Here is a 27,705-nt window from a genome sequence, read left to right on the forward strand (position 1 = left end):
TTGATTGTTTTGGGGTGAAATGTCCTATAGATATCAATTAGGTCTAGCTGGTCCATTGTATCATTTAAGGTTTGTGTTTCCTTGTTGATTTTCTGTTTAGTTGATCTATCCATGGTTGTGAGTGGGGTATTAAAGTCTCCCACTATTATTGTGTTACTATTAATTTCCTCTTTCATACTCGTTAGTGTTTGCCGTACATATTGCGGTGCTCCTATGTTGGGTGCATATATATTTATAATTGTTATATCTTCTTCTTGGATTGATCCTTTGATCATTATGTAGTGTCCTTCTTTGTCTCTTTTCACATCCTTTATTTGGAAGTCTATTTTATCTGATATGAGTATTGCGACTCCTGCTTTCTTTTGGTCTCCGTTTGCGTGAAATATTTTTTTCCAGCCCTTCACTTTCAGTCTGTATGTGTCCCTTGTTTTGAGGTGGGTCTCTTGTAGACAGCATATATAGGGGTCTTGTTTTTGTATCCATTCAGCCAATCTTTGTCTTTTGGTTGGGGCATTCAACCCATTTACATTTAAGGTAATTATTGATAGGTGTGGTCCCGTTGTCATTTACTTTGTTGTTTTGGGTTCACGTTTATACAACCTTTCTGCATTTCCTGTCTAGAGAAGATCCTTTAGCATTTGTTGAAGAGCTGGTTTGGTGGTGCTGAATTCTCTCAGCTTTTGCTTGTCTGTAAAGCTTTTGAATTCTCCTTCATATCTGAATGAGATCCTTGCTGGGTACAGTAATCTAGGTTGTAGGTTATTCTCTTTCATTACTTTCAGTATGTCCTGCCATTCCCTTCTGGCCTGGAGGGTTTCTATTGATAGATCAGCTGTTATCCTTATAGGAATCCCTTTGTGTGTTATTTGTTGTTTCTCCCTTACTGCTTTTAGTATTTGTTCTTTGTGTTTGATCTTTGTTAATTTGATTAATATGTGTCTTGGGGTGTTTCGCCTTGGGTTTATCCTGTTTGGGACTCTCTGGGTTTCTTGGACTTGGGTGGCTATTTCCTTCCCCATTTTAGGGAAGTTCTCAGCTATTATCTCCTCGAGTATTTTCTCATGGCCTTTCTTTTTGTCTTCTTCTTCTGGGACTCCTATGATTCGAATGTTGGGGCGTTTCACATTGTCCCAGAGGTCCCTGAGGTTGTCCTCATTTCTTTTGATCCTTTTTTCTTTTTTCCTCTCTGCTTCATTTATTTCCACCATTTTATCTTCTACCTCACTTATCCTATCTTCTGTCTCCGTTATTCTACTCTTGGTTCCCTCCAGAGTGTTTTTGATCTCATTCATTGCATTATTCATTTTTAATTGACTCTTTTTTATTTCTTCTAGATCTTTATTAAACATTTCTTGCATCTTTTCAATCTTTGTCTCCAGGCTATTTATCTGTACCTCCATTTTGCTTTCAAGATTTTGGATCATTTTTATTATCATTATTCTAAATTCTTTTTCAGGTAGATTTCCTATCTCCTCCTCTTTTGTTTGACTTGGTGGGCTTTTTTCATGTTCCTTTACCTGTTGGGTATTTCTCTGCCTTTTCATCTTGTTTAGATTGCTGTGTCTGGAGTGGGCTTTCTGTATTCTGCAGGTCTGTGGTTCCTTTTTATTGTGGAGGTTTTACCCAGTGGGTGGGGTTAGACGATTGGCTTGTCAAGGTTTCCTGGTTAGCGAAGCTTGCGTCAGTGTTCTGGTATGCGGATCTTGATTTCTTCTCTTTGGATAGCAATGGAGTGCCCAGTAATGAGTTTTGAGATGGGTCTATGTGTTAGGTGTGACCTTGGGCTGTCTGTATGTTGACGTTCAGGGCAATGTTCCTGCGTTGTTGGAGAATTTGCGTGGTATGTCGTGCTCTAAAACTTATTGGCTCTTGGGTGGTGGTTGGTTTCGGTGCAGGTATGGAGGCTTTTGTACGGTCACTTATTACTTAAAGATCCATGTAGTCAGGAGTTTTCTGGTGTTCTCAGGTTTTGGGCTTAAGTCTCCTGCTTCTGGATTTCAGTTTTATTCTTCCTGTAGTCTCAGGACTTCTCCAACTATACAGCACTGATAATAAAACTTCTATGTTAATGGTGGAAAGTTTCTCCCCCGTTAGGGATACCCAGAGAGGTTCACCGAGTTACATGGAGAAGAGGAGAGGGAGGAGGGAGATAGAGATGGGCAGGAGGAGAAAGAGGGGGACTCAAGAGGAGAGAGACAGATCTACGAAGTTGTCTGATCCCAGAGTGTTCTCCGTAGCCCAGACACCCACAAAGATTCACAGAATTGGATTGGGAAGAGAAGGGGAAAGGAGGAAATAGAGGTGTTCTGAGGTAGAAAACAGAGTCAAGATTGGGAGAGAATAATCAACACACTCGTGAATAAAAATGGGAGCTGACTATTGGATTCTTAAATGTTCACAATTTATATCATATACTGAAAAACAAAAATTAAAAATCTAGAGTAGAGGTTAGACTCTTAAAAATACTATATTAAAAACAAAAACCAAAACACACAAAAGAAATTTTAGAAATATATATGAAGTTTGGTATAAAAATAGGGCTTCTCTTCTTCTTCTTTTTTTTTTTTTCCCTTTCTTCTGTAAGGTTATAGTGGATTGAAAATGAAAATTAAGGCGTAGTAAAAGGAGTGCTAGAGGGCTTTAAAAGAAATAAGATAAAAAGAAGAAGAAAATAGAAGAGAAGAAGAAAAAAGAACAGAAAAAAAAGAAGAAAAAGAAGAAAAAGAAAAAAAAGAAAAAAGAAAGAGAAAAAAAATTGTTTTGCCTAATTAAAAAAAATCATAAAAATCTATGAAAGTTAAGGAGTAATGGGGGAGTAATAAGGAATTTTTAAAGGAAAATAAAAGAGAACCAAGAAAAAAGAAAAAAAAATTTTTTTTTTTTTTTCCTTACTTAAAAAAAAAAAAAAGAAAAGAAAAAGAAAAAATATATCTAGGAATTTCTCTGGAGCTGTTGCGGTCAGTGTGGGTTCGGCTCAGCTTCAGATAGCTCCTCGTTACAGCTTACACTTCTCGATATCTACAGGCCCTTCCGGTGTAGTCAGTCGGTGGTTTCTTCAGGGATTTTAATCTGTTGCACCGGTCCCTTCTGAAGCGGTTCCCTTTGTTAATTTGGGTTCTGTTGCCGGTCTCTTCCGCGCCTAATTTCCGCCCTGACACAGGGGGCGGAGGTGGATTCTTTTTCAGGTAGCTAGTTCCGTCGCGCTGCGGGAAGGGGCCGTGCGGGGAGGGGCCGTGCGGGGAGGGGCCGGCGCTCCCGGGAGAGCCTTGCGCTCTTTTCTCGGTCTGCGCTGCTCAGGCTCCGGGCTGTTCTGTCTGAAGCGCGCGCCACGTTGCGTGCGGCTCCAGCCCTCGGGCGATTCACAAAAGCGCGGCACACAAAGCTGGGCCCGCGCTCCGGCCCCACGCTGCCCGAGCGGCCCAGGCAGCCAGGCGCCTGACGGGCGCTCTCTTCCCGGGTGCGGCGCGTCTTCTGCCCTGCGCGGTCCCAGTCTCAGTCCCCGCCGGCGCCAGTCGGGCGTGCGCGCCCTCTGCCCTCCGCGTCCCCAGCCCCAGTTCCTGCCCGCGACGGTCGGGCGCCCCCGCCCTCCGTCTCGCCGCGACCCTCCCGGCGGACTTCGGCCGCCCAGAATCTCGGTCCCTTTGTTCTAAGAACGGCCGGCAGTGTGTTCGGGCCGGTTAATTTTCTCTCTCTTTTGCAATCCCACAGTTCAAGCTGGCAACTCACAAAAGCTCCCTCTGATTGTCCTCAGGGCGCTCAGGCCCGGATCCAGCCCCAAGTAATGCCGCCCGCTCCTCTCCGTTCCGCCCCCACTTGCTGGTGGCGGATGCGGGCGTCTGGGGTACTTTTCTGCTGGGAGTTGCTTTTAGGCTCCTAATCTGTGGGTTTTATTTATTCTATCCCTCCCAGTCAGATTCAAACTCTGAGATTCCAACACTTCCCCCAGGCCCGCCAGTGCGAGGGTTTCCCGGTGTCTGGGAACGTCCTCTATTAAGTCCCTTCCCGGGACGGATCTCCGTCCTTAGCTCTTTTGTTTCGCTTTTTATCTTTTATATTTTGTCCTACCTCCTTTCGAAGACAATGGGCTGCTTTTCTGGGTGCCTGATGACCTCAGCTAGCGATCAGAAGTTGTTTTGTGAAGTTTGCTCTGCGTTCTGTTATTTTTTTGATGAATTTCTAGGAGAGAAAGTGGTCTCTCCGTCCTACTCCTCCGCCATCTTGGCTCCTCCCTCTTTTTTCCCCATTTTAAAAACTTAATATAATTTGATTTTATCATTACATTACAGAGGGCCTTCATATTCATATATTCTCATAACCATCCCTGATTTATAAATGAAGACAGAGTCTCAGAAATTAACATTTTTTGAAAAACATTTCTCCTCACAACCCTTTTTCCTCATGAAACAGATATGGACAAACTCGAAGGAAAGTATAAAATCAAGTTAGTGATGAGATGTGATCCAAGTCAGAGGCAAGTGTGAGTCAGGATGTCAGTCTTAAGCAAATCCAACCACTTGCACCACAATCCAAATCTTACCCTTTAGATTTTATGTACTTTTCATGCTAACACTACCTACAAATATCATATTTAATCCTAACTCAGAATTTCCTTTTCATGGGATTGGAGTCCCATCTGGAACACAATTCAGGTCCACATTCATATATGTGCTCCAGCATGTAGGATACCGGGAAAATGAAAAATTAAAAACACTGCTGACTTATCCTTGGTGTGTTGTTATCTGACATTGTAAAGTGTCAGATAACTTATCAGCCATCACTCATCAATCTGTTGGTCTCTTAATTTGGAGTGTATGTCTTCTTTGTTCTTCAAGTAAAGCCTGAGTTTGGTTCTTGCTCTATAATACTTTTCCAAAATAAATATTTATAGAACTGATCCCTACCACCAAATGTAGTTTCAGATTTATCTTTGGCAGTTAAAAGTTTGCTTTTTCTAATCTTTGGAGTATAACTTTATGAAGATAGATTAATATAAACATCACCTATATCCATATTCTGGGGGAAATAAGACACTGTGTCTTATTTTTTATGAGTTTTCATTTACTGCAAGACATTTATGGCACTGAGGAAAATGCACTTGATTGGTCCACTATTTATAGAATTAAACTTGGGAAAGAACCATCACCAGAGCAGATTCCAGGATTACTAATGTATAAGCTGCAGTTTGCCATTGTTTGAATTTGTGTATTTTCCATTCAGTTCAGTCTCTCAGTTGTGTCTGACTCTTTGTGACCCCATGAACCGCAGCACGCCAGGACTCCCTGTCCATCACCAGCTCCCAGGGTCTACCCAAACCCATGTCCATTGAGTCAGTGATGCCATCCAACCATCTCATCCTCTGTCATCCCCTTCTTCTCCTGCCCTCAATCTTTCCCAGCATCAGGGTCTTTCCCAATAGTCAGTACTTCACATCAGATGGCCAAAGTATTGGAGTTTCAGCTTCAACATCAGTCCTTCCACTGAACGCCTAGGACTGATCTCCTTTAGGATGGACTGGTTGGATCTCCTTGCAGTCCAAGGGACTCTCAAGAGTCTTCCCCAACACCACAGTTCAAAAGCATCAATTCTTCAGTGCTCAGCTTTCTTTATAGTCCAACTCTCACACCCATACTTGACTACTGGAAAAACCATAGCCTTGTCTAGACGGGCCTTTGTTGACAAAGTAATGTCTCTGCTTTTTAGCATGCTGTCTAGGTTGGTCATAACTTTCCTTCCAATGAGTAAGCGTCTTTTAATTTCATGGCTGCAATCACCACCTGCAGTGATTTTGGAGCCCCCCAAAATAAATTCAGCCAGTTTCCCCATCTATTTGCCATGAAGTGATGGGACCGGATGCCATGATCTTAGTTTTCTGAATGTTGCGCTTTAAGCCAACTTTTTCACTCTCCTCTTTCATTTTCATCAAGAGGCTCTTTAGTTCTTCTTTACTTTCTGCCATAAGGGTGGTGTCATCTGTATATCTGAAGTCATTGATATTTCTCCCGGCAGTCTTGATTCCAGCTTGTGCTTCCTCCAGCCCAGCATTTCTCATGATGTACTCTGCATATAAGTTAAATAAGCAGAGTGACAATATACATCCTTGATGTACTCCTCCTATTTGGAACCAGTTTGTTGTTCCATGTCCAGTTCTAACTGTTGCTTCCTGACCTGCATACAGATTTCTCACGAGGCAGGTCAGGTGGTATGGTATTCCCATCTCCTTCAGAATTTTCCACAGTTTATTGTGATGCACACAGTCAAAGGCTTTGGCATAGTCAATAAAGCAGAAATAGATGTTTTTCTGAAACTCTTGCTTTTTCGATGATCCAGTGAATGATGGCAATTTGATCTCTGGTTTCTCTGCCTTTTCTAAAACCAAATGTGCTGGTAAGATTTTATCTTCAGAGAAAAAGACTTACTATAAACATTTTTGAAGTTTTTCTTTACTGTACCAACTCCTATGCAAAATGAACTTTGGAAAACTTGACTCAACCATAAAGGTTGTTTTAACTTGTCTGTTTAAACTACATTTAAACAGACAAGTTTAATGAGAAAAAGCTTCATTTTTTTAGAGACTTCCTTAACTAACCCCTAGGTGGGGTTTCTGGAAGATGTTCTTGGCAGGGATGGTGGACATTGATTTCTTTCTGCCCTGACTTGACTCCACTCTTTCTCAGTGAACGCTGTTTGGAAAGAGCTCTCCCCATAACCTGGCTGTACATGTAAGATACGTAAGAAATCCTGAGGATGTCAGAGTTCTAATGTGTGAGAGGCTTGCCTACTTCAATAACAGTTTGTTTAGGAAAATGTCATTCTTTCTGTATCACAGGTGCAACTTAAAGACAACATCGAACATCTTCCTGGTAAAATGAATACTGAATTAGCAGAATCTGGGTTGAACTTGAGTGTTGGACAGAGACAACTGGTGTGCCTTGCTCGGGCTATTCTCAAGAAAAATCAGATATTGATTATTGACAAAGCCACATCAAATGTGGATCCAAGGTATGGAGCTGAGATCCAGGACACCTTGAATCTGAATCCTTGAATTCTAAAGGTGGTAAATGGAAAATATTTAGTGATGCTTAGAAATGTTTCTAAGTGTTCTCTTGGCCTCATGGATATTTCTTGATAATATTAATTCCAGAAAACAAAGGAAAAACCAAGACATGTTATATAGGGTTAATGTTGTTATGAGGCATCCTGAGAAAGCTAGATTCCTAAATATAGCTCATAATCTCAAGAAATTTAGAGGGAAGACTATTTTCCATTTTTGAAAAACAGTACATTTCCAAATAGGCTTTTTATACTTAGTTTTTTAGGAATAAGATTATACATTAAGGTAATGATTTTTAAAAACATTACAAAAGTATCATGATATTTTTAAGTCATAAGTCTGCTTTAATTGTCTTTACTGAACTAAATCAATTTCTTTGATTCTAGAACTGATGAGTTAATACAGAAAAAAATTCATGAGAAATTTGCTTACTGCACTGTGCTAACCATCACACACAGGTTAAGAAATGTCATCAACTGTCAACGGATATCAGTAAGACTCTCACCATTTTAGTTGATTTCAATTATGTTCAATTTTTCAATGTATCCTTCCTTGTAAAACTTGATAGGAACCTCCAGTAATGTAATTTTCTCTTAGTTTCTCCTCACTTTCCTGAAAATTGCTGTTCAGTCACTCAGTCATGTCTGATTGTTCGTGACCCCATGGAATTCAGCATACCAGGCCTCCTTGTGCTTCACTGTGTCCCAGTTTGTTCAAATTCATGTCTGTTGAGTCTGTGACATTGTTCAACCGCCTCATCCTCTGTCGTCCCCTTCTCCTTCTCCTCCTGCTTCCAATCTTTCCCAGCATCAGAGTCTTTTCCAGTGAATCAGCTCTTTGCATCAGGTGGTCAAAGTATTGGAGCTTCAGCTTTAGCATCAGTCCTTCTAATGGATATTCAGGCTTGATTTCCTTTAGGATTTACTGGTTTAATATTCTTTCAGTCCAAGGGACTCTCAAGAGTCTTTTCCAGCACCGCAGTTTGAAAGCATCAATTCTTTGGTGCTCAGCCTTCTTTATGGTCAAACTCTCACATCCATACATGACTATATGGAAAAACCATATAGCTTTGACTAGACGGAACTTGGTTGGCAAAGTAAAGTCTCAGCTTTTTAATATGCTGTCTAGGTTTGTCATAGCTTTTCTTCCAAGGAGCAAACATCTTTTTAATTTCATGGCTGCAGTCACTGTCTAAAGTGATTTTGGAGCCCAAGAAAATAAAGTCTGTCACTGTTTTCATTGTTTCCCCATCTGTTTGCCATGAAGTGATGGCACCGGATGCCGTGATCTTCGTCTTTTGAATGCTGAGTTTTAAGCCAGCTTTTTTCACTCTCCTCTTTCAGTTTCATCAAGAGGCTCTTTAGTTCCTCTTTGATTCTGCCATAAGGGTGGTGTCATCTCCATATCGGAGGTTATTGATATTTCTCCCAGCAATTTTGATTCCAGCTTGAGCTTCATCCAGCGCGACATTTTGCATGATGTTCTCTGCATATATATTAAATAAGCAGGGTGATAATATACAACCTTAACATACTCCTTTCCCAATTTGAACCTTATTTGTATTTCTTGCTTTAGAAATAGACATCGCTTTTTTATTGTGCTTCCAAGATACTGCATTTTTGCAAATTGAGAGCTTATCATAACCCTACATCGAGCAAGTCTGTGGGCGCCATTTTTCAAACAGTATTTCCTCATTCCAATTCTCTGTTTCACCTTTTGGTAATTCTCATTATATGTCAAACTTTTTCACAATCATTATAGTTTCTCTGGTGATCTGTAACATCAATGTTACTGCTATGACTTGTTGAAGTCTCCTCTGTTGGTTAGTATTTTTTTTTAAGCAATGCATTGTTTTTAGGCTAAGGTCTCTACATTGTTTTCTCAGACACAATGCTATTGCACACTTGATAGGCAAGTGTCATGTAAACATAACTTCTGTATGTTCTGAGGAACCAGAACATTCATATGATTCACTTTACTGCCATATTCACTTCATTCTGGTGTTCTGGGACTGTACCCACACTGAGGGATGACTGAACCTCTTTCCTTTCTGGAAAACAGGTGACTGTCTATTCTGAAAGCTGTAATGTGGATATAAAGACAAGTCAATCTGCTTCAAAGCCTGATGCTCCAGAGGGCAGGTGATCAGCCTCAAGGAGTAGCTGGGGAAGTGACAGATGCTGACGAAGGGCATAACCGACAGGGTTGTCAACATAAAGTCCTATCATTGCAAGTGATAAGGTGTAATAATTACATTTTATTACACGTGAATACTTCCTCAGATAGATATATGAGTATATTTTCTTAATTCTATTTTTAACTGACTCTAATCTGTAAAAATTTTTTTGTAATAAAAAAGCAATAAATGTGCAAGGTAGAAATAGGAAAATAAAAGAAAATCTCATAAAGGCAAGTTTACAAAATTCCCACTACCAGAAAGTGGCAGTTATATAGTGCTATAATATTATTTGGATAACATTAGAGCCATTTTAGCAATTTGTTTTATTCTGCAAAACAGAATATTTCATTACCAGAATTTTTATGTATTCTTAAAATTCCCCATGTCATTTATCAATTTTCCACAGCTCAGTTCTTAAAGCTGCCTAAAATTTCGTCACAGGGATAGAGCATATAATCTCAAACGTAGACATCTATATATTTTCCAAATTATCACTTTTATAAAAAATCTTGAAATGATTAGATGGATATGATTTTGTTCACTGTAAGTAAATCAGAGAAAGGACTTGTTGGGAAACAAGTGTGACTGAATTAATAGCTTTGTTTCTGTGTTTTCTCTCCAAAGGGATTTACCCTGCTTTGGTTCATTAAGCACCATTCATGTGTCAGGCTTAGAATTCTATTTCACAAAGAAGTTCTCTCAATATTTATTAAACATGATGGACTCATAATAACATCTAATATAATCTTCCTTACTTTCTCTGTTGCCACAAAACAGTGGAGCAAGACAAACAAATTAGAAATGCTCTTTATCCTAAGACTCACCACTCTCTCTACAATAGAGGGTTCTTCCTGTGGTTTTTGAGAGTAGCTGGGTGCATGTGACCTGCTTTCTCTGCAGCCAACAGCCCAGCTCTTCCCTCCAGTCTCTGCACGCTGCCGCCTTCATATCACCTGGATTCTCCTGTTGGTGTGAACAAAGAAAGCATGTGACATTCTGCCGTTGCTCTAACAGTGTTGTCTGTGGTCAACACTTTCACTGTCCTCAGTTAGAGAATTCTCTGGAAATGAATGATGAAGAACCAAAAGCAGAGCTGAGAACCTCAGATCCCACCTCTTCTGTTTATAGTCCATCTTATGGCTTTATATTCATTGTTTCTTCGTCATCTCAAACCTCTACTTAGAATTTTTCCCACAGAAGTGAAGATCGGAAATGGTTTTAACACCCCCACCTGAAAAGCATAAAACAGCTCAACCTAACTAGAGTTTTATTTAAATTCAATTTTTCACCTTAATGGAACTTTTCTTTCATAAACCTACATGATGCATTTAGAACATCTGAGAAGAGAAAAGCTCCTTCAAAAACACTCCAAGAGATTTCACTCAAGTTTTCAGAGGAAAGATAACTAACACTGAGGTAGAAAGTGCAGTTGGGGAGAAGAAATACTTTATGAGGGGGGCACTTGTGTGCAAAGGCAGCAGCTTTGGGAGAGTGGCTGAGGAGTTCGCCTTGACCCAGCCTTCATCCCTCCCCAGTGAGAATAATGATTTACTATTTCAAGACCCAAGACAGGATTTTGAGTTAGTACCTGCCACATTGTCCAGTCACTGAGAAAATCACAGGCACCCATTTTACCGATGAGGACCCACCTTCCAGGGTTGGACTGCTGTCCCGCGTCATCACCTGGCAGCCAGAGACAGATCTGACACTCAGATCTCCCCCTCCCTTCTCTCCTTGTTGGTCAGTGGGATCTCTCTCTATTTTTGTCATCATTTCCCAGCATCTTTCTTATCAGGCTTTTCCTCCATCCTCTCCTGGGCACCACCGCCTTTCGGTGCATTCACCCACCTCTCCCTGCATTCTTCTTTATCACTGATGACATCCTGCCAGTGAAAATGGATCAAATTATCTTTCAGTGAGTCCATTTCATTTTTATTTCTAGGACAGCTGTCTGGAATATCAGCACATAAACAGACTTCATAAACACATCTTCATTGAGCTTATGTAACTGACTTACTCATCCAACATAATGTATTTTTACTTAACCTACTAGAGCTTTATAAGCAATTCATGGTTGGGGTTCCTGGAGAGATCCTAGAGTTCAGGGATTGTTATCATACCAACTTGAATATGTGGTTTAGTTTACAGTTTATCTTGGGTTGTGAGAAGAGTTGGGGACCTAATGGGAGATTGTAGGAGCTTTTTCTTATAAGGGATGTTAAAAAATCCAAAATTATACCTATTTTTCTGTACATATCGAGAATTTGGATTTGCTTTATGTTTATTTGTTCTGAAATATCTAGAGTCTTTGACCAAATCAGTAAATGTAAAGGCTCAGCTGGTAAAATTCTATTTCTTGACTTTTTTCAGTCTGTGTCCCATCTCAGCTCTTGTAGCCTCCACGTGAGCCTTGGCTTTTAAGTTTGATTAGGTTCCATTTGTTTTTGCTTTTATTTCTTTTTCTTCAGGAGACTAATCTAAAAAGGAATATTGCTGTGATTTATTTCAAAGAGTCTTTTGCCTGTGTTTTCATTTAGTTTTGTAGTTCCCAGTCTTATATTAGATCTTGAAGCAATTTTGAGTTTATTTTTGTGCATGATGTGAGGGAGTGTCTAATTTCATATATTTTCAGGTATTCAGTTTTCCCAGTACTATTTACCAGAGAAACTGTCTTTTCTCCAATTTTTGTTTGCTGTTTCATAGATTAATTGATATAGATGTGTGGAGACCAATTGTTTTAAAACTGCAGTTTTTCTTCTTCAACATCAGGAGTGATAGTTATGTTCTGTTATGCTATACTTAAGTAAAATTGCACTTTTGAGACATTTAAATTGACATGCCACATTACAGGGCTGCCCTGGTGACTCAGATGGTAAAGATTCCACCTGCAATGCAGGAGACCTGAGTTTAATCCCTGGGTCAGGAAGATCCCCTGGAGAAGGAGATGGCTACCCACTCCAGTATTCTTACATGGAGAATTCCATGGACAGAGGAGCCTGGTGGACTACAGTCCCACAGGGTCAAAAAGAGTCGGACATAACTGAACAACTTTCACTGAACATTTAAATTACTATGCAGATGTGAAAGTGAAAGTTGGTCAGTCATAAATAAAGTCATAAATAAATAAATAAAAGTCATAAATAAAGTCATAAAAACTCTTTACCATCTCATGGACTGTAGTCCACCAGGCTCCCCTGTCCATATGATTTTCCAGGCAAGAGTACTAGAATGGGTTGCCATGCCCTTCTCCAGGGGATCTTCTCAACCCAGGGATTGAACCTGTGTCTCTTGTGTCTCCTTCATTGCATGCAGATTCTTTACCCACTGAGTTACCTTGGAAGCCCATTAAGTGGATGAAACAGATCTGATTATTCTTGGATTCTTTTGAGAAACCTGCCTTTAGCAGTGATTCCCAGTAGTAAACAAATGATTAACAGGAAAATGGCATTTATGAGACTAATAAATGTTTCCAGTTAAATGCAAATGATAAAATTAACTGTAGTACCTATATGTTGGGAAAAACACACACACAAAACTATGTCTTATTTAGAGTCCCTGCATATTCTGTTCCTTAAAAAAAAAAACAACTTTTATTTATTTACTTATTTTAGGCTGTGCTGGGTCTTCCTTGCTGCAGTGACTTTTCTCTAGTTGCAGTGAGTAGGGGCTACTCTTCATTGGTGTGTGCAGACTTCTCTTTGCATGGGCTCTCTTGTTGCCGAGCATGGGCTCTAGGCATGTGGGTTCAATAGTTGAGGCTCCCGGGCTCTAGACCACAGGCTCTGTAGTTATGGCACATGGGCTTAGTTGCTCTGTGGCATGTGCGATCTTTCTGGACCAGGGATGGAACACGAGACTCCTGCATTAGTAAGCAGATTCTTTAACCACTGAGCCACTAGGGAAGCCCATCCATCATATTCTCTTAATATGCATTTATTCCAAATATGACCTAAATGAAGAATTAAATACCACTGAACATCAGAACTGTTTTTATAATTATATCACTTGGGCCAATTGTTTCAGACACATTTTCCCCATCCAGAACCATTAACCAAAGTCACTAATAAGTAGAAAGGCAGAGTGAAGGACCCCTTCCTCTCCTTTTCAGTTTGTATGTAGCAAACTTATTAATGAGCAATAAAAGAGGTGAAGGGAAAGCAGCTGAAGAAAGAAAGAGAAACAAGGAAAGAAAGATAATTTGTGGAAACAGATCCAGATCCTAGGCGGTTCAGGTTGGGCTGGCCCCTTGTGCTCTGTAGGCCATGATCACTGGAATTTGGAGCTCAATTTCTTACTTGCTTCTTTAGTCTTATCCAAAGAGAAAACTGGATTTCTGAGATTTCTTCTGTGCCTGCTTATGTGCCAGCTCCTTTTGCCAGCCTTTCACTCTCAGAAGAATAAACTACAACCACATCCAGCTTCAAGAAATATCTCAACCCCTTGGATAAGGATTCTGTTCCTCTTAGAAGCTGACATAATCCAGGACCCTTAAGAAATCCTGGAAGCCTTTGCTTTTTCCCCCAAATATTGCTCAGATTCTCAAATCGACCATTAATTTGTTGTCAGGGCACTGCCCTCTGGTTTGTATGACATCAAGCTACTTTTTAGGTAAATGGAGTTTGATTTTCTTGAATGAAGATATTTGCCAACTCTGTGTATCTGTATAAATTGCCTCAAAGCTCAGAGTCTGAGAGCTAAAGGTGCTAATGATAACGACACCAAATGCCCTGAATATAAAATAAGATGTTATAGAGTACCAGTAGTCATAGTCTAAAGCTTATATTTTCTCTCTTTCCTATAACATTATAATATTAAAAGGTCAGGTTAGGCCTTTGTCTGCCTAGTAAAACAAATTAATCAAACTATTAAAACACCAGCCAGTCCTACTAATCAAAAAGATTTTCTCTGTTCCACTATCCTGCCACTTTTTGAAATACTGTCTGAGTTATAATATGTTGCTGGGAGACATTATGTACTAATGGGTTTCTTTTTGCTGTTTACAGGTTTTGGATTCAGGCAGACGGAAAGAAACTGGTCAGCCAAATGATTTGCTGCAGAATAGAAACACTTTGTTTTATAAAATGGTGCAACAACTGGGCAAGGAGGAAGTAGCTGTCCTCACTGAAAGGGCAAAATAGGACAGGGAGTTGTCATTAAAGTTTGTCTCCACGTTCCCTCTTCATAAGATCTCTATCAAGGGTCTGATAACAAGCACTCTATGCCCTTATAAACCTCCAGAGACTAAGATTCATGAGTGGATCTTAACACATGGCAGGTTAAGAGCAGGTCTGCTGAGAATCTGCAGCAGTGGTGGGGATGGGGTCACCATATGTGAACCCTTCTGTGTGCATACCTGTGCCTGCGACAGAGATGTCAGATTGGACTTTCCACACTTCTGGACTCTGGGTTCAGATTCTCATAGAGCACAAAACACTCTTATTTTGCAGACCCTTTACATTCATTCTGATTGGTGCTCAACATATTTGTGATGCACATTCTGTCAAGGAATATCCAGGAAATTTGAGAGCTCAGGGGATAATTTTTTGAAATATTTTGATTCTAGGAAGATCTTCCAGGGAACAGTATAGGTCTCTTCTGTTTTCTAATCTGTAAAGGAAACTTCTACATGATACTGCCAGTTTCTCCCTAATTCTTTGTTGTTTAGACTTAGGTGTATTTGCCACTCACCACCCCCAGGCTTCCTCTACCTTCTAGAAAATGAAATTGTCATCAGGACAAATCAAGAACTCACACTACCTTCACACTGTAGCCTGAATGGTGCTTGAAGGTTTACAAAGCACTTTCTTAGAGATGAGGTGTGTGAAGGACTAAGCACTGTGCATGGTGTGAGGAAGGGGATCGATGGGTAACATTCAGGTCACGTGATATCTTCCTAACAAAGGTGAGATGGTAACTGAAGTCTAGTGTAGGATATTTAGCCATTGTCATACAGCCATCTGTAAGTCCTTCTGGAAGGAGGTGGGAGTGGGAATAGGGTTGATGGGAAGATAGAGGGAGGGAAGGAAGGTCTGGTGTTCTTGACCCTTGACATGCAGTGTTTGGGGTGGGATGAGGCTTCCCCATAGAAAATTTATCTCCTAGTATTAAATAGTGGGTATGTTTTCTATTCTTCATTCTTTTGTGCATTTCACAGATTTTCACTTGTGAGTAGAAGATTACTAGTGTAATATTTTAAATGTCTTAAAGAAAACATGTCCCAGTATCTTAATTACTACTATATGAAACATTTATCTAAAATGTGGCCTTAGTTCATCACTGTCTCATCTCAACCCTCCTTAGAAATGAAGAAATGCAGAGCAGTACCTTCTACTGCTCATAGTGTAGGAGACTTCCTGGGTTGCAGAGCTGGCTGAAGAGGTGGCAGAGTTAGAGTTAGTACTTAGGTTTAGGGACAAGAAAGTCTGTGTTCTGAACTTTTCCAAAGTACTTATATTGTATGCAACTGTAGAGTGTGTGTGTTAGTCGTCAAGTCATGTTTGACTCTGCAACACCATTGTCTGTAGCTTACCAGTCTCCACCGTCCATGGAATTTTGCAGGCAAGAATACTGGAGTGGGTTGCCATTCCCTTCTTGAGGAGATCTTCCCAACCCAGGGATCGAACTCCAGTCTCCCACATTGAGGACAAATTCTTTACCATCTGAGCCATATATCACCCTATATATTTTTTTAATGCCTGAAATTCACAGAGCATTTTCATTAATTCGAGAGTCTGCCAGTCATTGAAGACTTGATAAGCATTTGTCATTTTCTGTGTGACCAAATCTCAAGACATCCAGGAATCAAACTCTTTTGGTCTTTCCACCTTAGGCATTTCACATCAGAAAGAGGTGTACCCACCTGTGTCAAAGTCTTCATTTAAACATTATTATCATTATGTATTATCAAGACATTGAGTAATGAGAAGTAGATCACAGAACCTCTGATAGGTCCAGATAACATAACAGGTTTCAACAACCTCATTTTACAGGTGATGAAACTAAGGCCCCTTAGAAGGAAGGTGGCCCTATGTATATAATTGGTGTTAAGTTAGTTTGCAGCAGATACAGAATTAGAAATCTTTTATTTCAGTAAATGTTTTAAATCAGGTGCAACATACATATAAAAACAGACATGGGTCATAGAATTAGAAATCTTGTGCTTCCTGGTCTAGTAATCCTGCACCTACTCTAACAATATTCAGGGTAAGTTACATTTGTGTAGTTCTTCATAATTTATTTTACATTGTTCTCACATGTATGATTTCATGTAATCTCATGATGGTCCATTTTTATCCATGTCATGGATGAGGAGAGTGGGTCCAGGGCTCATCTAAGGTCACAAAGCTGGTCCAGGGAGCACAGAGAGGCAATTGCTGGGGGAGGCTGAGGGCCACCCTAGGTACTGTGTTCTGTGTCAAGTCTGAGAACACTGCTTCTTTCACGTGGTAGCCAAGGTGGGGCCATCATCCAAGTTCACAGAGTGGCAGAACCTCACCCTTGAGTTGCAGTCCTGCCACTGGGTCAGGTCACCTCTACAGGAAAAAAAAAAAAAAAGCATTTCTTGATCCTCATCCCAGTTGAACATCTTCTTGACATTCTTTCTGCATACTCTGCATCCTCTTAGGTAAGCTCTCAGATTATCAGGTTTTTGGATGTGCAAGCATCAGATACCAATGAATTGTTCAGAGCTATAACACCAGGAGCATTAGCTTAAGTCAACAAAATTTTCACTCTACTAGAACAGAATTCCTTCATCTGAAAAGAAAACTCAACAGCTTGGAAAAGGTGCTTCCAAGTCACATTTTTTAAAATACATAGTTCAGGTGAGCTGAATCACTGTCTTATTGATCCTTTTAGATGATCCATGAAATAGCAGAGAAATTACCTTTCAGATACACAAAGCTGAAGGGACATTAGTTTGCTAGGACTGCCATGCAGCGTACGACAGAGTAGACGACTTAAACAACAGAAATTTATTTTCTCACAGCCCTGGAGGATGGATGTCTGAGGTCAAGCTGTCAGTAGGGTTGGTTTCTTCTGAGGTCTCTCTCCTTGGCTTGGAGATGCCGTCTTTCCTCTGTGTCTCACATGGCCTTCCCTCTGTTTGTACCTGTGTCCTGATCTTCTCTTCTTGTAAGAATTCCAGTCTGTTAGATTAGGACCCACCTGTTTGACTTCATTTTAACTTTTTTGCCTCTTTAAAGACCGTCTCCGAATGCAGTCACATTCTGAGGTACTGGCAGGTTTAGGACTTCAACATGTAAAATTGGAGGGGACACAATTCAACTCAAACAAATAATAAATGCCCGTCATTCATTCCGTTCTGTGATGAAGCAGACCTAGTTGAAGTTTTTTGTAGTTTCTTTGCTCCTGGTGTGTAACAAAGGTGTTATTTAGTCTATTCATAAAATCACTTAATACAGCCCAGAAGTTACAAAATCCTAATATCCTAGTTCTAGGCACCTGGATCGGTTTGAATCGATGGAGGAGGCATTTAGCATCCATGTGACTTTGTGTGCCCTGAGGCCTCTGAGCCTCATGTCCTCACCTGTGTGTAGAGCAGGGATTATAGCTCTGCCAGTTTCTTCACACTTATTATAGGGATCGATGAGAGAGCAGATGCTTAAATGCTTTCAGACTATAGAGTGTTTTACAGTATAAAAGTCGGATCATTTTTCCAACCCACAGAATGGGAGAAAATAATAGCAAATGAAACAACTGACAAAGGATTAATTTCCAAAACATACGAGCTGCCCATGCAAGGCTTCCCTAATGACTCAGACAGTAAAGAATCTGCTTGCAATGAGGGAGAACCCTGCAATGTGCAAGACCCGGGTTCAGTCCCTGGGTCAGGAAGATCTTCTGGAGTAGGAAATGGCAACCCACTTCAGTATTCTTGCCTGGAGATTCCCATGGACAGAGGAGCCTGGTGGGCTACAGTCCATGGGGTCGCAAAGAGTCGTACACGACTGAGATGCTAACACTACCACACTTCCATGCAAGTCAGTTCCAGAAAAACAAACAACCCAGTCAAAAAGTGGGGAAAAGACATAAGAATGTATTTATCCAAATAAGACATACAGATGGCTAACAAACACATGAAAAGATGCTCAACATTGCTGATTGTTAGAGAAATGCAAATCAAAACCACAGTGAGATATCACCTCACACCCATCAGAATGGCCGTCATCAAAAAGTCTACAAACACTAAATGCTGGAGAGCGTGTTGAGAAAAGGGAACCCTCTTTCACTATTGGTGGGAATGTAAGTTGATGCAGCCACTATGGAAGACAGTATGGAGATTCATTAAAAAACTATGAATGAAACAACCATATGACCTAGCAATCCCACTACTAGGCATATATTCTGGGGAAACCAAAATTGAAAAAGACATGTGTACTCCCAATGTTGTAGCAGCATGACTTACAATAGCTAGAACATGGAAGCAACCTAGATGTCCATCAACAGATGAATGGATAAAGAAGCTGTGGTACATATACACAGTGGAATATTACTCAGCCATAGAAAGGAACACATTTGAGTCAGTTCTAATGAGGTGGATGAACCTAGAGCCTATTATACAGATTGAAGTAAGTTAGAGAAAAATAAGTATCATATACCAAAGTGTATATATGGAATCTAGAAAGATTGTACTGATGAAATTATTTGCAGGGCAGCAATAGAGACATAGACATAGGGAACAGACTTATGGACCTGGTGGGATGGGGGTAGGAAGGAGATGGTGGGATGTATGGAGCGAGTAACATGGAAACTTACATTACTGAATGTAAAATAGACAGTTGGGATTTGCTGTATGACTCTGGGAACTCAAACCTGGGCTCTGTAACAATCTAGAGGGGTGGGATGTGAAGGGAGGTGGGAGGGAGGTTCAAGAAGGAGGGGATGTATGTATACCTAAGGCTCATTCATGTTGATGTTTGGCAGAAACCAATACTATTCTGTAAAGCAATTATCCTTCAATTAAAAAAAATAAAATTAAAAGGGATCATTTTGTAAAGGCTGTAGTCAGAAGCCTTGCCTCCCAATAATAAAACAAATATACCCATAGTCCTTCTAAGTAGCTTCAGAGACTCTAAATCAGGGATCCCCAACCACTGGACCACAGACTTGTACTGCTCCATGGGCTGTTAGGAACTGGGTCACACAACAGGAGGTGAGTGGTGGGCTGGTGAGCAAAGCTTCATCTGCTGCTTCCCATCACTCACATTACACCTGAACCTCCTCCCCTCCCACCCCAGTCCTGTCTGTGAACAACTTGTCTTCCATGAAACTGGGTTCCTGGTGCCTAAAACATTGGGGACTGCTGATGTAAATAATTAAAAGTTATTTTTAATAATAAGTTTTGAAATAAATGATACATATACTGCTACAAAATTTAAAATCTTTTAAAAATACTTTTTAAGAATTTATGAACAGAAAGTAAATCACCCTTCACTCCTGTCATCACACAGCTCCTCCCCAAGTGGAGCCCCAGCACTGCTGTTGACCGTCTTGTTGACTGTTTTGTGCATCAGGAAGAACTTGTGAACATGTGGTCTTCCTGTTTTTAAGCACAGATGATAGCTGTTTTTTCCTTTTTTCAGCTAATATTATATCTCAGATTATATCAATGCATATAGTTGTCTCATTCCTTTTAATGACTACATAGTGTTGCACTTTCTCTATTTCCTATTCCTTATTGTCAATACTTGTCAAGCAGGGTTTTTAAAACATAGGGATTACAACCTGATATTAACGTCCACATTTGTTGTACTCACATTATGTGTGAAAATGAGAAACCCTTGGGCAGACAGTATTAATAGATTTCCCAGCCTCTTTGTCACCCTGTGTTTATCTCCAGGCTTTGAATTAGTAAAATGATTTTATCAGTTTGCTCTAGTGATAGAACTTACTTGTTAATCAAAATGATCAGAACTCTAGTGGGTCTACAGGTTGTTTGGCATTAAGTTCAGCCCCATTGAGGGTTCTCAAGGGGCTACTTCCTCCGTAGAATAAACACACCTGTTTTTTAAATTGTGTCTCCAGTAGTGTTATGATTTGCTTCAAATGAATAAGTGGCCCTAGAAATGTGTTGCCTTAGGAGAAGGACTCTAAAACTCTTAAACATTTTGTTTTTGTCTTTCCCCACCCCCAGGTGTGTTTTGAAGGAAATAGCCAGATTGCACTCACAGTGACTGTGTGGTTTTATGAATGTTATGAATGTCTAGTGGACAGCCCTCAGCCTTAATAATTTTTGAGTCAATTGTGTGATTCTACCATGAGTTCATGTCTATTCCAAAGACATTTTTCCAATATGTTTTTGCACTGTATAAATCATATTGCACTTTTTGCATTAGCAACAAATATTTACGTATCACAAGATGTTTATTTTTTTTCTAGATTTTTTCCCTCCACCTTCAAGCTCTTGCAAAAGGATTTATTATCTTTATTTATATGTTACAGTATTTTCTTTCTTATCCAAATCAGAGTGCAGGCCACCAGTAAACCTGTCTCCCAGGTTTTGTGTCTTGAGAGACTCCAGAGCCAAACTCATTTTCTAAGATTTGAGACAAAGTTGTCACAGATAATTTTTTACTGTTTCCAGATTACATATTACTTTCCAATTATGTCAGGGGTTCTGTTTACTTGAAGACAGTGTGAATTTGCTGTTTTGTGTCACTACTTTCTTTAACAGAACTACAATCCATTTTACCACTCAAAGACCTCTGGTTAAAATACTAGAGATAACTAATAGGAAAAACATACAATACATGTAGTTTAAGTGACATTATAGGAAAGAGAGGTGTTGCCCTCCAAAAAAAAAATGGTTAAAGTATAGGACAATATTTTATGTTCATCTCCTGTGTCCCCGGCATTGCACGCAGATTCTTTACCTCTGAGCCACTGGGGAACCCTCTAGAAGAGAAGAAAGAGAAAATATGCTTTCTCAAAGTAGGAACCCTTCCTGGGATTTGCTCATGAAGGACAAACATGTGCTAGACTGTCTTCTCGATACAGAATTTAATTTTTTTTTTACAATTTAAAAGAATGTGGTAAAACATATAACATAAAATTCGCCATATAACCATTTTTAGTCATACAATTCAGTGGCATTAATCACAGTTACAAGGTTGTGCAACAATCACTGTCTGGGTAGCTTTTGGTAGTTTGTTATTTCTGCAGAGTCATTCTGGTATGTTTCACTTTTCTAGAAGTGGATTTGTTTCCTGTGGGTTTTAAGCTTGATTGGCATACATTTATTCACAGTATCTTATATGCTTAATCTCTGCAGCATCTCTTTGTTCTTTTGGCTTTTAATTTTCTTTAAGCTTTCTCTTTTTTATTAATAATCTTGCATAAATTTTTCCTATTTTCAAAGAATCAACTTTTTGTTTTATTGAGGCTCTTTTTTTTTTCTAATTCTTCACATCATTTTTTCTTTCCTTCAACTTTTCCTTTGAGATTTTTTTCTCTAAATTCTTAAATTGGAAACATTAATAATGTCATTATTTTTCTAATATAAATATATGAAGCTGACTTTTTTTTCTGAGATCCACTTTAGCTGCAACCTACAAGTTTTGATACTACCAATCAATAGTCAAAGTATTATGTATTTTCTAATTACTAATTTAATTCATTAATTATATCTTATCTATGGACTATTCATAAGTATAAGGTTTTCTAAATTTCAAATGCTAATGGATTTTTTCTATTAAATTGAACCATGTGGAACTGCTAACATTCAGTCTTTTTATAAGCTATAAAATGGCACTTTCATATGGTTAAACATAATCGTTTTCTTTTGTTATTAATATATAACTTAATTTCATTAGATTGTGGATTTTAAACCAAAGGTAACCACATTCACACAAAAAATGTTTCTACCATTTTGTATTTTACTTGGGGTTTTATAATGTTTTAAATATGTATGTAACCAGTAAGTTTCAAATAAAAATCCTCCCCAAATACTGGAATGTTTTCTGATACATGTTGCAGGCTGGTTCTCTGGGATGCAGACTCAGATGGAGTTTAGTGCTGGGATGTGTATCAGGGGTACCCTTGGGGTCAACACTGTGGAATTAGGAGAGAAGAAACGGGATAGGCCAGAGGAACACTGGCCAGATGACCTTAGCTGACCCCATGGGGGTCTGGAGTGATGAGGGCTCTCCAGGGTTGTCCTGACACGTCCACTGGCCAGGCTGCCATACCTCCCCCTGGATGGGTAGCGCACATAGGCTGCTCCCAGAGGGGCTGGTGGTTTAAACTTGCCCACTGGCGGCACTTCCAGCAGCTGGACAGCGAGTCCTTGAAGGGAGGTCAGGACAGCACGTCTCCATGTCCCCACACAGCATGTGTCACAGCTCCAGAGGTAGGTGATGAGGGTGTACTGTGGGGGAAACTCTTGATGACTGATGTGTAAGTCAAAATGGTGATTTAGTGATTCTCCTCAATACACTCTGGTCTAAAAAATAGAGGAGAAGGTCCATGTGGGGGAGATATCCTCATTCTCCAGGGTCAGCCCAGTTGTCACCTCTTCTGGGAAGTCACCTAAAGATCAGACATCATCCTAGGTAACTCATATTTCTGTAGGACCCTGAGCACCTCTCGTTTGTTAAACTGAACCATGCTTGGTTAGTGTCCTGTGTCACCATGCTGAGATGCTTCATTTGTAAACAAGGGGTCTGTTCTTTCCATTGTGCCCTGGGGCCTATAAAGGACATAGCCTACCCTGACTGTGAGTGTTCACATGTGGTCTGTTTTCTCATTAAATCAAGTGAGAAAAAGACTTGGAATTATGTCCTATCCACTTTTTAAATTACATTTTCCAGCACAGTGTGCATCATATAGGGGGTGCTCAGTAAATGTTTGTTGAATGAATAAATGATGACTGAGAACTAACCTTCCTTTTCAAATTTATAATTTTGAAATTCTAAGAGGTAGCCTGAATAACAGAAAGCCCTGGTTTTGGAGTCAGCCACACTGGTCTGCCTGTCAGGTCTTTCTCTGCTTTCACCAGCAGTCTGCGTGTCCAAAGAACGTACTGTCCAGAGTGGGAAACTTGAGAGTGACGGGAAACTGATAACCAGCCAAGATTCCAGGGAAATAAACTGGCACCCTTCTTGATAAAATGGGCTCTGGACACTCTACAGCCATACAGACTTAGTTTCATTCTTGGGAGAATATCTTAGCCTCTGCATCTCAGCTTCTTTGTCTGGAAAATGAATATAATTTCTGCTCTTGAACCATTGCTTTAGTTGGGATGATGGATGGACCAAGAGCATCCAAAGACACAGGGTGGAATCACTGACTTGGTGATTCAGAATCACCAAGAGAAAAGAGCAAAATGGGTGTGGATGAAGGAGGTTTGTAGACTGTAGAAGGTGTATTTGAGGAGGTCCTCATCTGATGGGCTAAACCAAACTGTTCCTCCTCCACATGTAGTTAAAATGACACAGCACATGGGGAGGAGCACAAGCTCTGGAGTCAGCCTGACAGGAACAAATCCCAGCTCTTTTGCACACAGACTGGGTTTAGATATGAGTTCAGCTGCCTGCTAATCATGGGCTTTTAAGGTTGGGAAGCCTACTGTGCTTCAGTGTCTTTGAAAGTTGAAATGGGGATAGTATGGTTCTCAGAAGGTTGTTGCAAAGACTAACTATGACAGTGACACTCACTGTGCTCTGTACACTAGTGCCAGTCTGTGAACTGTTTGTAACCAGGTTAGAAGTACACATAGGAAATTTAAGAAAGCTAGAAGCTCAGAGCCATCAGATATTGCTGTGACATCCACACTTTGGATGGTGGGATCCTGAACATCCCAGAGACCAGTGTGACTGTTGCACTTGCAGGGGGAGGGGAATGGGGCTGAGCTGCACACTAGCCATGCACTGTGTTTCAGTGATTAGGTCACAATGGGCTGAAAATGTAAAATTAAATAAAACTGATATTTAATCCCAGACAGGTGAGAAACATTGTTTTTAAACAATGCTGGATGTGTGATTAGCTTTCAATCAGTACTACCCTCTCCAGCACTACCCTCTTTATTAATTGCTACCATCTTATTTATGCTTAAAATGAGACCATATGGGCTTTCAAAAGGCCATACTGTACATTATCAATATTTTTAATAGCATTAAAAAGTTGGAACTAATTAAATTTCTCTTTAAGTTTACAGATCTTTATTCCCCCAAGTCTAAAGCCAATACTGTGCATGTATTTATACTGATGCTATTTTTGAATCAGCAACATGGTCCTAAAGTTGAAGAAGGTACCTGAAAACACAACAGGCTACTTTAAAACTCTTCAGAGTTTTTAAACACAAGATTTTATGTGTGAGTTCTTAACTTTCCTTTAAAAACAGAAAGAATAAGGATTAACTGAGCTTTTATTTTTTAAACCTAATGTTCTAAGGAAATTGTTTTTTTCCAAAAACTAAAACAGCAATGTGTGTTGAAAACTAGGATAAACATATATTTATTTGAATTTAGACCTAAAAAATAACATTACAAGAAGGAATAAAATGCCCAGCACTATGAAACCTCCATCTGTACTCCAGGCCCATCTGACTTGCCTTAGGAGTCAAACTGGAATATTGTGTGTGTGTGTGTGTTTTAAGAAGAACCAAGGTTAAGACACGCTAAGAATGTTTTACACAAAGTTTACATTGGATGGTTCTGACTAAATTCACTCTTTCATTCAGCAACGATGCTCACAAGTATCCATCCCAATAGGTGGAAGCTTGGGGTATTTCAAAACAGTGTTTGATACAAAATCTAATCATATTTAATTGAGAACATTATGTGAAAAACATTTTTAAAATTACATCTTGCAGACTACGTAGACAAAGAATGAGTCTCTTAGATGTAGTTTATATCACATTAGAAATGTCATGAGTAATGATAAACAGAGGCTTGAGGGTTTTTAAACCCTACACGTCACAACAATAAAAATTTTTAAAAATCCAAGTTTATATTGATTCTAATAAGACAGAAAATAGATAGGAGGAAGGGAAAGCTCTTTTTTTGCAGTAGAATGCAAACTCACAAATCTAAACAGATTAACAGAAAAGTACCATATGGCAGACATCATTGTCATGAATAATTCAGACAAATATCATCATTGGCTGAATATGCAGTGAATGTTTGGGGATTGGGGAAGACACGGCATTTTCATGGACTCAAAATATCTTCTCAGATTAATTCTTTAGGGAAGAATTGTATTTTTAAAGTGGAAAAATCTGGTAAACACCAGGCTAAGCAAGTAACCAGAGTAAACATTACTAATAATGAACCTAATGACACCCTTAGCTTTTTTTTCATGTTTCTTTAAAAATTCATTTAAGTATATGACTTACAATGTGTTAATTTCTGCTGTAGAGCAATGATTCAGTTATACAGATACATACATTCTTTTTCATATAAATTAAATCAGGGTGACAATATACAGCCTTGTGATACTCCTTTCCTAATTTTGACTCAGGCAGTTGTTCCATGTCTGGTTCTAACTGTTGCTTCTTGACCGGCATACGGTTTCTCAGGAGACAGTTAAGGTGGTCTCGGATTCCCATCTCTTTAAGTTTTCCAGTTTGTTGTGATCCACAGAAAGGCTTTAGTGTAGTCAATGAAGCAGAAGTAGATGTTTTCCTGAGCAGAGACCATAAGGCCCCCAAAGCCTGGAAATACACTTCCTGGTCCCTTACAGGAAACCTCTGCTCACCCTGCCCTGGGGCTCTGCCGTTCTAAGCGAGGCCTGTGGACCAGCATCCTTGGCCTGCCCTGGGAGGCTGTTAGAACACGGAATCTTGTCTCCACCCCAGACCCACTGACTCAGAATCTCCGGATCCCAGGGGAGTCCTGCTCGCAGTACAGTCAGAGAAGCACTGGTTTAGAGGCTCTGCGCCGTCCTCCTGCTAGCTTGCACCCTCACCGGGGGGCAGGCAGGGAGGACCAGGGGGCGCGGCCACCTGGAGCCCCGCCCCCTCCACTCTATGCTCTGAGGGCCTGATCCCCAGAACCCCTGCTCCAGCGCCAGTGCCCGCCTCCCTCCCCGGGCCCATGTCCCAGCCCGACAGGAGGTCCCAAAGAGTCATCATGACTGAACACACACACCCCTCAGACCCCAGGCACAGGAGGACTCCAGTCACAGCCCTATTATAGACTCGTGCTTGGCCGGTGGCCCGGAGCTCCCTGAGCTTCCCTGCGCAGGAGCGACTCCTGAAGTTACTGCCGAGCTGCTCATCCTGTACGGTTCCCAGCAAGCCACACCTTGGGACTCAGGCTCAGGTTTGTGATGAACTAAGGCTGCGGTGGTTTAGTCGCTAAGTCATGTCCGGCTCTCGTGAATCCATGGACTGTACCTGCTAGGCTCCTTTGTCCATATGGGATTCTCCAGGCAAGAATACTGGAATGGGTTGCCATTTCCTTCTCTAGGGGATCTTCCCGAACCAGGGATTGAACCTTGCAGCTTCTGTATTGGCAGGGAGATTCTTTACCACCAGAGCCACCAGGGAAGCCCAACTAGGCTGGGCTGGTATGAAACCTCCAAGGACAACTGTGCTATACTGAACATCACCACCAGGGGGCAGACGAATCCACGTATCCAGGTGAGCAGCGTGGAAAGGCCATGGAATGAGGGGCCAGGAAGACCTCTCAACGGACAAGAGGTATCACAAGCCCCCACCTTACCCACCTCATCGACACCCTAGACACAGAAGCGCACACTCCTACTCCTACAGAATCACCAGATTTGTTTACTCTGTTCCTCGTCCAGATAGAGTCTTTAAAGCTTAACATGGCAAAGGCTTGTGGTTTGTAAAATCTCCAGGGGAGCTCTGTAAATCCCAGTGCTGAAGCATCATCTCAGTTAAATCAGAATCTCAGGAGAGGGAAGGCAGGAGGCAACGCTTTTTAAAACCTCACAGGTAATTCCACCCTGCAGCCAAGAGAGGACCTCTGTTGGAAGCAAAAGATCTCATTTCTTCCCAAATGGCAGCTGCTTTCATTGCTAGAAAAATGTTTGTCACTCAGTCTTGTCTGACTCTTTGCAACTCCATGGACTATAGGCCACCAGAATTCCCTGGAATTCTCCACGTAAGAATACTGGAGTGGGTTGCATATTCCCTTCTCCAAGGGATCTTCACAATCCAGGGATCAAACCTGGGTCTCCTCCGTTGCAGGCAGATTCTTTACCGTCTGAGTCACCAGGAAAAACAAAGATGGTTTGATTTCTTCCTACTTTGTTACTGACCCTCCCCAGTCAGACCCAAACAGGGGGCAGGGAGTCCTTTAACCAGGTTTGTGTGTGTGCTTAGTCACTCAGTCATGTCTGACTCTTTGCAACCCCATGGACTGCAGCCCTCCAGGCTCCTCTGTCAGTGGGATTTCCCAGACAAGAATAGTGGAGCACGTTGCCATTTTCAGCTCCAAGGGCTCTTCCTGACCCAGGGATCAACGCGAGTCTCCTGCACTGGCAGGCA

The 27,705-nt window shown here is 40.6% G+C and overlaps 1 protein-coding gene across 1 annotated transcript in view; it reads left to right on the top strand.

The window, feature by feature from the left end:
- LOC136144145 (ATP-binding cassette sub-family C member 4-like) overlaps nt 1-14,368 on the top strand; it is a 147,356-nt gene extending 132,988 nt beyond the window's left edge. The window contains exons 28-30 of the mRNA XM_065901805.1: nt 6,827-6,999; nt 7,438-7,543; nt 14,234-14,368. Of these exons, the coding sequence (XP_065757877.1) occupies nt 6,827-6,999; nt 7,438-7,543; nt 14,234-14,368 (414 nt within the window). The remainder of the gene's footprint in view (nt 1-6,826; nt 7,000-7,437; nt 7,544-14,233) is intronic.
- The last annotated feature ends 13,337 nt before the right edge of the window (nt 14,369-27,705 follow it).

This window comes from Muntiacus reevesi, chromosome 11 (genome assembly GCF_963930625.1).
Source record: "Muntiacus reevesi chromosome 11, mMunRee1.1, whole genome shotgun sequence".
In the NCBI taxonomy this organism is placed as follows: domain Eukaryota; kingdom Metazoa; phylum Chordata; class Mammalia; order Artiodactyla; family Cervidae; genus Muntiacus; species Muntiacus reevesi.